At 43.7% G+C, this 12,906-nt stretch overlaps 2 protein-coding genes across 3 annotated transcripts in view; one reads left to right on the top strand and one right to left on the bottom strand.

Annotated features, from left to right (window-relative positions):
- Nucleotides 1-2,129, bottom strand: part of LOC136847074 (uncharacterized) — a 121,454-nt gene extending 119,325 nt beyond the window's left edge. The window contains exon 1 of the mRNA XM_067118349.1: nt 1,833-2,129. Within this exon, the coding sequence (XP_066974450.1) occupies nt 1,833-1,928 (96 nt within the window). The 5' untranslated portion in view covers nt 1,929-2,129. The remainder of the gene's footprint in view (nt 1-1,832) is intronic.
- A 1,021-nt stretch (nt 2,130-3,150) lies between these two features.
- The window catches only part of LOC136847075 (kynurenine/alpha-aminoadipate aminotransferase, mitochondrial-like), a 72,529-nt gene continuing 62,773 nt past the window's right edge, over nt 3,151-12,906 (top strand). The window contains exon 1 of one of the 2 annotated variants that reach the window (XM_067118352.1): nt 3,151-3,353. The gene's annotated coding sequence lies outside the window, so the exon portion shown is untranslated. The remainder of the gene's footprint in view (nt 3,354-12,906) is intronic. The other variant, XM_067118353.1, reaches the window with a different exon arrangement.

Below are 12,906 nucleotides of genomic sequence, written 5' to 3'. Positions count from 1 at the left end.
AGATCATGTATCAAAAAAATTAAGCAATTAATAAATAAATAGAAAAAATGTAAGCATATTATCAAAATACAGGAACTGCATTGCATCTTCGCTTGAATTTCTTTAGTTCTAATTGCACGACATCCAGTCCAACAGCATGAGGAATAAAGGACCCTGTAACTGAGAAGTTCGACAAGAGGCACATTTACTGCACATTGGTGTTGCTGTTCGGCGTATCTGGTTGTTCTCGGTAAGAAAAGGGGATCAGGGATCAATTGTGAATGTGAAAGATCTCTGTTAAAATATGACTAGGAAACAGTAGCATACCATCACGAACAACTTATGCAAAGGCACGGCCAGAACTAGAATCAGGTTGCGGGGCGTAAAAATGACCGTTTTGGAAAGAATTAAATCTTGCTAGGCTCCGGCATCGCATCTTTGGAAAAGAAGGTTTCAAGACGAAGCTGTAGCAATCTGCTCAGAGTGCTCTGCGAGAACACAATTCTAAATAACGCTGACAAGACAAAATCCAAAAGGTAAGATTTGGAAAACAATCTCGCGTGTTGCTTCCTTTTGTGGCTCACAAAAGGCAGTCTCTTGCGTCTAAAAATATATTTTTTATTTTTGCTTTCATCATATGACTATTGCATAGAGATACACAAAAAAACAAAACGAAACAGAGAAACGGAGTGTATGAGGCAAAGTTACAAAGGCCTTTCGTGATAAACCGACATCTTGTTATTTTTGTTATTGGAATAGAATAGAATATAAACTTTAGGCAAAAGGGGACCTGTGAGGTAATGGAGCGCTGAAACGGGAATTGACAGCTAAACGGTTTGAAAGGTGTAACAGGAGGAAAACCTCGCAGTTGCACTATGAATAAATTGTTAGGAGAGGGTGGAAAGCAAGATAGGAGAAAAAGAATATGAACGGAGGTACAGTAATAGAATGAAAGGGGCAGCTAGGGGCCGAAGGAAGCTGCAAAGAAATAATTTTTGTTATTGGAGATTTTTTCGTAACTCGTTAAAAATTACTTGAAAGTCAGTAAGAATTGTGAATTTCATCAGTTTCATGAATGAAAATAATGCAATTCTAAAGTCTACTGCAAAAACAAAGTAAGGTATTACACCAAATCTTAAAGGTAAACAATGAACTTTATCAAAAAGCTTTTCAATATCAAACTGACCTATCATGAGTACCATTATTTTTGTTAATGCCTGAGAAGCAGTTAGCGACAAAGACAATGTATTTTGGAACAAATACAAAATATGAACAAGAGCATATATGTAACACAGAATAATCCTACAGTTGTCTTACCTGTAGGGTTGGTAATCGTGACCGAGGGGTCCTCTCTCTCTCTTTGAAATCGCTAAAACCCTACATCTAGTGTGTATAAATTAAACCGTGTTTATAAAAAAATAGTTTATTCAGCAAATCTAACATAAGACAGGTTAAATGAAAAATATGCATGATACTATAAAGTTACTGACCCACTTCCCAAACATATTAAACAGTTATAATATAATAAAGTGTGGGATTAATTCCCATCCCAATTTCAGCTACTAAATAATGTCCATTCTAGTTTTATGTCTTTATGTTACCAGTTCACTTTAGTGGCTACATCCCATAGGGCTATGTTCATTTGTGGATGTGTGTAATCATGGGCATGCATGAGCATGACTATGTATGACGATGCATGAAACATCTTAGAGAGAAATCATCTCCCATTAGTGTTAAAACTAACTTGGTTCACATTAACACCATTACACCACATAGAAAGAAATGTTAAAAGAAATGATAACAAAATGATATGCCACTAAAATGTTAATTTACTGTTCATCTTTAACACTCACCCTTACAGCAGGGAACTTGGGCCCCAGAGTCTCCGCACTTCGGCTCCTCCAAAACGAAATGTATAGCTTTCTACAGAAGCTCCAAGCATTTACCATAAAAGCCACTCATTACGCACAAACCCCTTCTTCACGACACACCCAGATTCGGGTTATAACTGGACAACACTTCTCGAACATTCCAGATAAAATGCTGTTGAGCACTTCCGCTAATGTGTCGTTGAGACGGCTGCACCCAAGGTGACATCCATTCAGGAACTCCGTGCTGAGCCCGCAGATCATCAGGCATTCACCAATGGGCTGAATAAAGCAAAACACTACATTATCATGTCCTCACAGATACATATGAACTCTTGCAATAATATTTACAGTACACACACACACACACATATATATACAGTATATATACATGTATATACACACACAGTATATATATGTGTATGTGTGTCTGTTTGTGCAAAGATCATGAATTAACTCGTGATAAGCATAAAATGTACCTTTTTCCAATGAAGGTTGCAGCTTGGCTAATAATAATAATAATAATAATAATAATAATAATAATAATAATAATAATAATAATAATAATAATAATAATAATATAATAATAATAATTTCATATGAATTTCTTTGTTTTTTGAGAAATGCAATGCCTTTACCATACCATTAGAGGCTAGTCTTCGGACTGAGAGAGAGAGAGAGAGAGAGAGAGAGAGAGAGAGAGAGAGAGAGAGAGAGAGAGAGAGAGAGAGAGATAATGAGTTTCACCTTATCTTATCAGATGAGGTTGAATTCTATTCTATGAAGAAACACCAAGATTTCAAATGGTCGCCATGTTTACGCATGTGTCTTAGGAGTTGGCCAAATCGATTGGTTAGCTTTTGGACTTCCCTCTGCCTTCATTCGATGTCAAATGGTGGAGAAACATCTCGGAACGAAGGCTGTAGATAAACAGAATATAGAATTTAGGCCAAAGGGGTAAGCGCTGGAACCTATGAGGTCGTTCAGCACGGAAAGGAAAACTGAGAGTAAGAGGTTTAAAAGGTGTAACAAGAGGAAAACTTGGCAGTTGCAGCATTATGAAACAACTGTTAGAAGAGGGTGGAAAGTAAGATGGATAAAAGAATATGAATGGAGGTACGATAAAAGGAATGAAGGTTACAACTAGGGGCCAAAGGTACGCTGAAAAGAACTTTAAGTAAAGCCTACAGTGCACCACATGAGGTGTTCTGACGGCACTATTCCCCTCCCCCCATACGGACTATCTCTCGAGTCCTTGATTTTCAGTGAAAAATGCAGATAACGTTGCAGATAACACAATTGCTGCTTTGCTATTCACTGTAATGTGTTCAACTTGACAACTGGAATTCAGAGTTAAGGTGTAGTTCCAGATTTTGTAAGGATATTTCGTAGGGTCAGTGTCGGATCCCATGTATAAAGGATTCTGAAACTGTTGTTGTGATTGTCAAATTAGGATCCTCGTGGTGATTACTGTCTGCGAGAGAACACTGAAGCAACACTATCCAGGTACGACTTTAACGCAAGATTTCATAGTGCAAAGGTCTGACGGTAATATAAACAACACCTTCGATTTTTCTCCTCTCTCTCTTTCCCTCTGTCTGGTGAGGAGAGAGAGGGAGAGAGAGAAATGAATATGCATGTCATAATCTAACACAGCTACAGTAAAAAACACCATGTGTAACTTTCTGGTTCATAAAAATGTTGCATACTGTAAACACACACACACACACACACAAATATATTTTTACGCTTATTGCTGCCAGATCACTAACTCTTAAGAACCTTATGGGGAAAATTATCAGTTGCACCTCTTCAAGTGATGGGTTTTATGTGTCCCAAAGGAACACACTTGGGGTAGGTAGCTGTTTCCCCTATCTTAATTTTCAGATTCAATTAATCTCCTGCTGAGTTTTCCATCTTTTACTGGCCCAAGACCTCTTTCCTTCATCCGCAGGTATTTGCTGACCTTGCAGCCCAAAGCAATGTTTCAAGCAACAACCAAAGCCATATAAGGCAAGGGTAGCAATCTTGAGTTCAGTCGATACTCAGCCTGAATCAGGCCCGAGCTGGGGTGACTGTGAAACTCACATTTTTTCTTACACTGGATTGATTGTGCCATTCCCGGATGGCACTGATAACTTGGATCACATCGACATAAGGTTGTGTATGCAAGCAATAACAGGAAGCAAAGAAGGTACATGCCCTGGAAGGGAAACTAGTTGGCTAGTGTCTTTTTCCTTGACTCGTTTTATCATCTCTCCCTCGCATTTCAACGCTCAAGTAATTCCTTACTGCTTTGACTTAAACAGAGACCTAGCTATACCAGTGTGTAATTCCTTGAACAGTGCATAAAATAATTCTAACCCCTTGCTAAGAAGTGAGTAGAGTAAAGAAAATCCCTCCAATTCTTGCAGTAACTCATTTATAGAGAGACTGTAATTTGGTAATAGTCTTATCTGGAACTGTCTCATTTCCAGGAGTGTTATCAGTGCAGTTACCTAGGTAGCCATGCCTCTGTGTTCCTGACTGCCTGGAGAAATCCGCCCATATGGAGGCTGATAGAAATTCATTGGTAAAAAACCGAGTATTGTGCTCTGACTGCCTACCAACACTTGTGAGAATTCACAGAACTTTATTCATGTGACGCTAAATTAAAAACCCCTCAGCTGCTACTTGCGTTCACTCTCACTTCTTAAATGCTTTGCTGTTTGTGTTTTTATAAAAATGTAGCATGCATTACAATGCTAATTTCCTACTAATCAAAAGTGCAATAAACAAATTAAAACACTAATTTTAAAACCACATTACCTTCCGTTTCTGGTCCCAAATTGCCTTTCGAAGAATTATATCAGATTCGTTTCAATTGCTAAAGACGGGGGAGCTTTCACTTGAATTTTACAATTCTAATTCCCATTAATTTAGTTAACATCCCTGGCAAGGTCATCAATGTTATGGATTACGAATAGGTTTGACTGCATATTTTTACTTTAAGTTAATAATCTTAGCCTTGCAAAACCCCCTCATAAGCCCATGAACAGAATAATTAAAGAATAATTACTAATTAGAAAGGTTGCTAGGTGAAAGTGTGTTTCCTAACATTAATTTATTATTTACACACACAACAGGGTGAAATTAATGGGGAAAAATTTTACACTCTCACTAAAATAACAAATGGAAATAGGATACAACAGTAATTACTGAGTGAATGACAACATATCAAATTTGGCTTAGGGTCACTTGCAAGTGGCCAGTATTCATAAATTTGATGTGTTGTCATTCACTCCATTTGTTAATTTTAGTGAGAGTGTAAAATTTTTCCCCATTAATTTCACCCTGTTGTGTGTGTAAATAATAAACTAATGTTAGGAAACACTTTCACCTGGCAACCTTTCTAATTAGTAATTATTCTTTAATTATTCTGTTCGTGGGCTTACGAGAGGTTTTGCAAGGCTAAGATTATTAACTTAAAGTAAAAATATGCAGTCAAACCTATTCGTAATCCACAACATTGATGACCTTGACAGGATGTTGCTAAATTAATGGGAATTAGATTTGTAAAAATTCAAGTGAAAGCAACGCCCCCCCCCATCTTTAGCAATTGAAACGAATCTGATATAATTCTTCGAAAGGCAATTTGGGACCAGAAACGGAAGGTAATGTGGTTTTAAAATTGGTGTTTTAATTTGTTTATTGCACTTTGATTAGTAGGAAATTAGCGTTGTAATGCATGCTACATTTTCATAAAAACACAAGCAGCAAAGCATTTAAGAAGTGAGAGTGAACGCAAGTAGCAGCTGAGGGGTTTTTAATTTAGCGCCACATGAATAAAGTTCTGTGAATTCTCACAAGTGTTGGTAGGCAGTCAGCGCACATTTATACTCGGTTTTTTTCCCTCTGTCCACCCGCCTGTGGTGCTCGCGCAAGGTAACACTGCGTCCCGGGCTTTAAATAGTTACGCTATGTGTAAGTTTTAGGTAAATAAAAGGATATCTGGGTGTACATTTGCAACTGCAAAGTGTTTTAATAATTTACTGTACGCGAATTACACCGTTAATATTCGAAATAGGATATTGTTATTATTGGTGAATGTAAGCTGCCTTTTCGGGGTGGCGAATGGAACAGTCAGACGCAGTGGCGGGAAAATTGCTTCTCCCGCTGTTCATTACGGCAAGATGTCAACTGTACTGGACCACACCTACTCTGCTACTGAGCTACGTGTTACTTCATGACACGGAAGTATATCAGTATATACTTTTAATTTTTATAAAGTGCGTTTTGGCCAGATACGATATGACGTAACTTGGTTTAGCATCTGTTTAATGGAATTTGTGGAAATGTTATTTTTGCATTGACCGTATTTAGAAAGGAGAAAGCTCTGGTTGTACTGCTTTTTACTTCCAGCTGTCACCTTATTCGCTAAAGCCACTGGCATTAATATCATTGCTGTTATTATAGTGGATTCACTTAAGCTGGAACCCCAAGAGTGGTGCATCTTGATTAACGAATTACAGTTGAGCGAGAGGGGAGGCGGGTGGAGTGTGCAGTCTCCGTCTCTCTCCCGGACCGTAATACAACTTATTCACACAAATCACCTGATTGATAAAACATCTGTTCACCTTATTTTTATGAGGAAGTATTCGTTTTTATCATTCTTTCTCGATACCGTTTTTCAGCCAAGAATATTAGGTGGTAATCATACAATGCTGACAATATCTTTATGACGAGTCGAGTTATAAGAAAAACAATTAAGGATTTTTTTTACATAAAAGTGTCTGCTGCCGCTGCATGATTCTATGGTAATTCCTCATTTCTCGTAGTTGACTGAAACAAATTTGTAGCTACTCCTTTTATTTAACATTACAGTTATGTTAAAATGACGTATCAGTGCTAGGCTACATGTTATTAATAAATGAATATGTAAACAAATGTAAGGCTCCGTTGATTAAGGGATTACCACCCTAATAGTCTTGGCTGGAAAATTGTCTCGAGAATGAATGATGAAAAACGAGTACTTCCCCATAAAAATGAAGTGGCGAACAGATGTTTTATCAATCGAGTGATATGCGTGAGTAAGTTGCATTACGGTCCTGGAGGGAGGGGGAAAGAGGGGACGGAACAGAACACTCCACCCGGTTCCCCCGCCATAAATCAAGATGCAACATATTCATACAAATCCATCATTTCCTCTTCTATATCGATTTTTATCTAAAATCTGAAAGCATCATCGTATTCAGGAAAATTTTAAGTACAAGAACAAATGTTTTATTCTGAACTTGATCTCATAATCCTAAAAAAAAAATATACGTACATACACAAAAACACACACACACACACACACACATATATATATATATATATATAATATATATATATATATATATATATATATATATATATATATATATATATATATATATATATATATATATACATATACATACATATACTTCAGGAATGTGGGAAGTTGATGCTGATGATGATTTCTGACGACCTACTCACTCACTGCCTCTCCTAAAAGGAAAACCCCCAGAACATCACATAAATACAGCAGTCAAAGCACGCAACATCATCATGAATGTCCACGACTTTTTGTTAAAGAAGGTTCCTATACGACAGCTGTAGAAGTCATAAAGAAGACTTCAGCAGCAACTGGAGTGTGTGAGCGTACTGTACTATCAGACGAATAAAGGCAGAAATGAACGCATCACCAGATGGAGTAATAACATCACCACCTGCAACTGCACCACCTCTCACTGTCCTGGGTCAAGTGGACGACTTTGATAAAGATTCCATTCGCAGGGAGTTGCTGGCCTTTATGAGCGTGGAGAGCTGCCAATTTTGGAGAAATTATTAGTCATGGTGAAGAAACCTCCTGTTGCTTTTAAAGGATCCCGCTCTTCTTCATAGCCTACAAGTTAGTGAGACAGATGGGTTTTAAGCGCAAGAATGTGGAAAGCGGCCGAAAATTCCTGATGGAGAGGGAGAGAGATGGGTTTTAAGTACAAGAAAATGGAAAGCGGCCGAAAAATCCTGATGGAGAGGGCTGACATAGTGAGAGGTGGTGCAGTTGCAGGTGGTGATGTTATTACTCCATCTGGTGATGCGTTCATTTCTGCCTTTATTCGTCTGATAGTACAGTACGCTCACACACTCCAGTTGCTGCTGCATTCTTCTTTATGACGTCTATAGCTGTCGTACAGGAACCTTCTTTAACAAAAAAAGTACCTAAGGGAGATGAAGAAAAATAGAGACAGGTGGACCCCCAATGGAAATATACTTAGATGAAACATGGGTCAACCAGAATGTGAGTGCTGATAGGTGCTGGACAGATAAAGATGGCTCAGCTGGACCAAAACTAAAATCAGGACAAGGAGCCAGATCTATAATAGTTCATGCAGGATGTCAAAAGGGGTTCGTTCCAGGTGCTTTGCTTTTGTTCAGGTAAAAAAAATGGCGCTAAAGGAGATTATCACGACTCAATGGACCATCAACGATTTACGGAATGGTTTGAAAATCAACTGCCTCCAAATATTCCTCCAAATTCACTGATTATTATGGACAATGCACCGTAACATTCAAAATTTTAAACAAAGTTCCAGTTACCAGCAATAGAAAAAATCTGATAATTGAATGGATGTAAAATAATGAAGTCCCATGTGATCCTTCTCTGAGCAAAAGTGAACTACTCCAAATCTGTAAGAGATACCAGCACAAACAGCAGTACGCAACAGATGAGTTAGCTAATCATCGTGGACACAAAGTGCTACGGCTTCCACCTTACCACTGTCTGTTCAACCTCACTGAGCTCAGGTAAGGGCAAAAGGAAGAGGAACAACTCAAATGCAAACCAAAATATGAAAATTGCTGAAGACATTACGAGGGAGGCAATTAATAATATAAGTTCTGAAAAACGGAAAAAATGCATAAATCACACCATGAAGATAGAAGAAGAATATAGAAAAAGTGACAGAGCAGTTGAACATTTAACTGAAAACTTTATTATCAATATACAATCAGATGAAAGTACTGAGGAAGAGAGTGAATGAGTGTTGTAATATGAGAGAGAGAGAGAGAGAGAGAGAGAGAGAGAGAGAGAGAGAGAGAGAGAGAGAGAGAGAGAGAGAGATAAGGAGGCAGGGCACATGTGTGTGATAAAAGAGATAAAGCAGCTTTTCATAGGCTGCATGGGATTGGTTGTTTGGTTATAATATATATAGCAGGCAGGAAATAATGTAATTGGACATAATAAATTCTAATCTTTATGAGATAATTTATGGAACAATTATAAAGTCACCACATCGGCGCCAGGATAGTGTTTCGGCGGCGCCATTAATTAAGTCTCCGCTGAGCTTGTTTTCTTTGGTGACTTCCCATTTTCTTCAAGCTCAATTAGTCACGCCTAAAACGTGCCAGGTCACGCATTTTAATCATTTTTACTTTATGCGTATTTATACAAATGTCACACATTGTGTATCACATGTTTCTTCATTCACAGGCATCAAGACTGTATCCATATTGTAGCTCTGTATGTTTTGTATTGTAATTTGTACTCGTTCACTGTATATTATTGTTTATTGTTTTCGACCTCAGGTCACAGTCAATTCCATTGTCTCTCGCGGGCGGCGCCAGTCGGCCGCTATATAAGCTGCCTGGATCTGTAATAAAGTAGCAGTAACTTTTACCTGCTCGTTTCTTTGACACCTTACAGTGGTGACCCCCGGAGTATCCCGGAGCCATTAGCGGACTCACACGGCGACTTAGTCTTGGCTCCAGGATTTCTCCAAAACGCTCTTAGCGGCCTAAACACGGCGCTGTAACCAGCGTTTGAGCTGCTGACTCTCGTCGGCGTGCCCCCACCAGCATCACTAGCGAACCACACGGCGCACGAAAGTGCGTACTGGACGCGAAAGTACCCCCCACTCCAGTAAGGGTCAAAGGAGGGCGAGCATGGACGCGGGATATCCCCTCCTTCATGCAGTTAAACGCGGACCCAGCGGACTCGGAGGTTTACCTACCTCCCATCACACCCGCGCCCGCCCCGCATCGAGGCCTCCCGCAACTCCACACCAGCGCCCGAACACACGACAGCCGGGCAACACAATCGCAGGCCGCCCTCACCGTAAAGCTGCCGCCGTTCGCAGGGGAACCCATCGATGTGGCTGCGCAGGGTGGAGAGCCACTTCAGAATCGCGGACCTGACGGGACGAAATCCTACAGGCCGACACAGTGCTCAACGCCCTTCCGAGGACGTGTACAGAAAACTCATCTCGCGAGCACCAAACACACACCCTCACATACAGCACCACAAAAGTTCCTCCTCGAAGCTTGCTCCCTGCCCATCGCCGAGCGGGCGCCCTGGGTTATCGACCTTGCCATAAATCCACGCCACGACCTCAATTCAAGAGACGCTTGGGGCATGGTCGTAGATCTCCTGTCACTACCAGACTTGGGTGGCACAAAGAAGCGGCAGGAGATAAGCTTCACACGGAAATCTACCTTCGCCAACTCCTCCCGGAGGTACGCAACCAGATCGCTCACCCCTACACCATGCCTGTCGAGGACCTCATAGAGACGGCGCAACACCTCACAGACTCCGTCAAGGCTTCACAGCGGCTAAAACCGGCCACACAGCCGGTCAGCTCTGGTCCAGCCTGAAGAGGACGAGCAGCCCGTCAACGCCATCGCCAACAGACGCGTCCACCAACCACAGCAGATGGAGGTCCCCGGCTTCTGTCGCTACCACAAGTGGTTCGGAAAGGACGCCTGAAACTGCCTGCCGCCCTGCCATGGCAGCCGAAGAACCCAGGGCCTCAAAAACAGTAGGTTTTTACGTCCGCGACACCGTCTCCGGCAGGATGATGCTGGTCGACACAGGAGCCTTTAAATCGGTCTTCCCAGCATCCAGAGAGGACCGCAACCAGACACCAGACCCGGCCGCTTTCCTGACGGCCGCCAACGGAACCCCATCCTCCTACGGCACCAGGCTCCTGTCGATCTCCATCCTTGGCCAGAGTTACTCCTGGGACTTCATCGTCGCGGACGTAGGAACCCCACCCTGGGGCCGATTTTCTGGCGCACCGGCCTGCTAGTCGGCGTGGGCGCAAGCGCCTCCTCGATACCGACTCCTGCCGGTCTCCGTTAACGGCGGGACCCAGACCCACCATCAGCGCCATCGCCCCCACCAGTATGCACACCTACTGTCGGAGTTCCCTGAGGTATTTAAGCCCGAGCTTCGCCAAGTCCCCAGGGGCCCAGCCAAGCACGGCATATACCACCATATAGTGACTAAAGGGCCCCGACACATGCGAAGTTCCGCAGGCTTCCCCTCAGCGCCTTCAGGAGGCGAAAAAGCATTCGGAGATGGAACAGATGGGCATCTGCAGGAAAGCCTCCCAGTCCATGGGCCTCCCCCTCCACATGGTGCAGAAACCGGACGGCTCCTGGAGACCCTGCGGCGACTACAGGCGGCTCAACATCGCAACAGAACCCGACCACTACCCTCTACCCAACATGCAAGACCTCACGGCCTCCTTTCACGGGGCCAAAATATTCACTAAATTGGACCTTCTTAAATCTTATTTCCAGGTACCTGTTGCGCCAGAGGACATACCAAAGACAGCCATCATCACGCCCTTCGGGTCCTATGTGTTCGCCTTCTCCACCTTCGGGCTGAGGAACATGGGGCCACCTTCCAGCGGCTCATGGACAGCATCCTGGGGACCTAAAATTCTGCGCGTCTGCTACGTCGACGACATTCTCATATTTTCCAGGTCTCACAGCGAACACCAGAGACACATCAAAGCAGTCCTCCAGCGCCTCCAAGAGAACGGCCTCGTCGTCCGTTTCGACAAGTGTACCTTGGCGTCCAGAAAGCAGAATTCCTGGGTCACGAGGTGTCTCCGACAGGCGTCCGCCCTCTTACATCGAAAGTGGCAGCCGTAGCCAAGTTCCCGGCACCCACCTCCATCAAGGCCGTCCAGGAGTTCCTTGGGATGGTAAACTTCTACAGGCGGTTCATCCCGGGATCGCGACACCACGGCCCCCTGACGGAAGTCCTAAAGGTCAACCGAAGTCCCTGTCTTGGGGACCCAGCCAGCAGCAGGCCTTTTCCCTGACGAAGGCCGCCCTCACCAAGGCAACCGCCTTGGCACACCAGGATCCCAAGGCTCCCCTCCAGCTGATGACAGACGCCAGTAACGTCGCCTGCGGTGCTGTTCTGGAGCAAATCATCAACGGCGCCCCCAGCCCATCGCCTTCTTCAGCAAAAGTTCAGTCCCGCAGAGACCCGCTACAGCACCTTCGACAGGGAACTCTGCGCGATGTACCCGCGCAGTTCGGCACTTCAAGTTCCTCCTGGAGGGGACGCCCTTCACAATCTTCACAGACCACCAGCCACTGGTTCACGCCTTCCACGAAGCAGGGGGACGCTGGTCTTCCAGACAGCAGCGCCACCTCTCAGCCATAGCCGAATTTACCTGTTCCGCCAGGTACCTCCCCGGCAAGAAAATCCCGTAGCAGACGCCCTCCAGAGTCGAGTTAAACGCAGTGCAGCTTGGTGTAGATTACCAGGACCTTGCCAGAGAACAGGCCGCTGACCCAGAAACCCCAGCATACAGCACCGCCATCACATCCCTCAAGTGGCGGGACGTGACCTCGCCCCGAAGGCCCCAGCCTGCTCTGTGACATCAGCACAGGCCAGCCCGCCCTTTGGTTCCAGCCTCACGCCGCCAGGTATTCAACATAATTCACGGCTCTCACACCCCTCCGGCAGGACCACGCCAAACTGCTTTCAAAAAGTTCGTCTGGCACGGGTGCAAAAGGACGCCACGGCCTGGGCAAAACAGTGCCTGCAGTGCCAGACCAGTAAAGTGGGTCGTCACACGCAGTCGGGGGTAGGCGAGTTCCCACAGCCAGGCGCCGCTTCGGCCACATCCACATCGACGTCGTCGGGCCTTCCCATCAGGCGGATCCAGATACCTCCTGACGGTGGTAGACCGTTCGACGAGGTGGCCCGGCCACACCCATGCAAGAAGCCACCGCCAGCGCCGGCGTGCGCCGA

Source organism: Macrobrachium rosenbergii, chromosome 16 (assembly GCF_040412425.1).
Source record: "Macrobrachium rosenbergii isolate ZJJX-2024 chromosome 16, ASM4041242v1, whole genome shotgun sequence".
In the NCBI taxonomy this organism is placed as follows: domain Eukaryota; kingdom Metazoa; phylum Arthropoda; class Malacostraca; order Decapoda; family Palaemonidae; genus Macrobrachium; species Macrobrachium rosenbergii.
The sequence above is the reverse complement of the archived record's forward strand: the minus strand, read 5'-3'. Positions and strand labels throughout refer to the sequence as shown.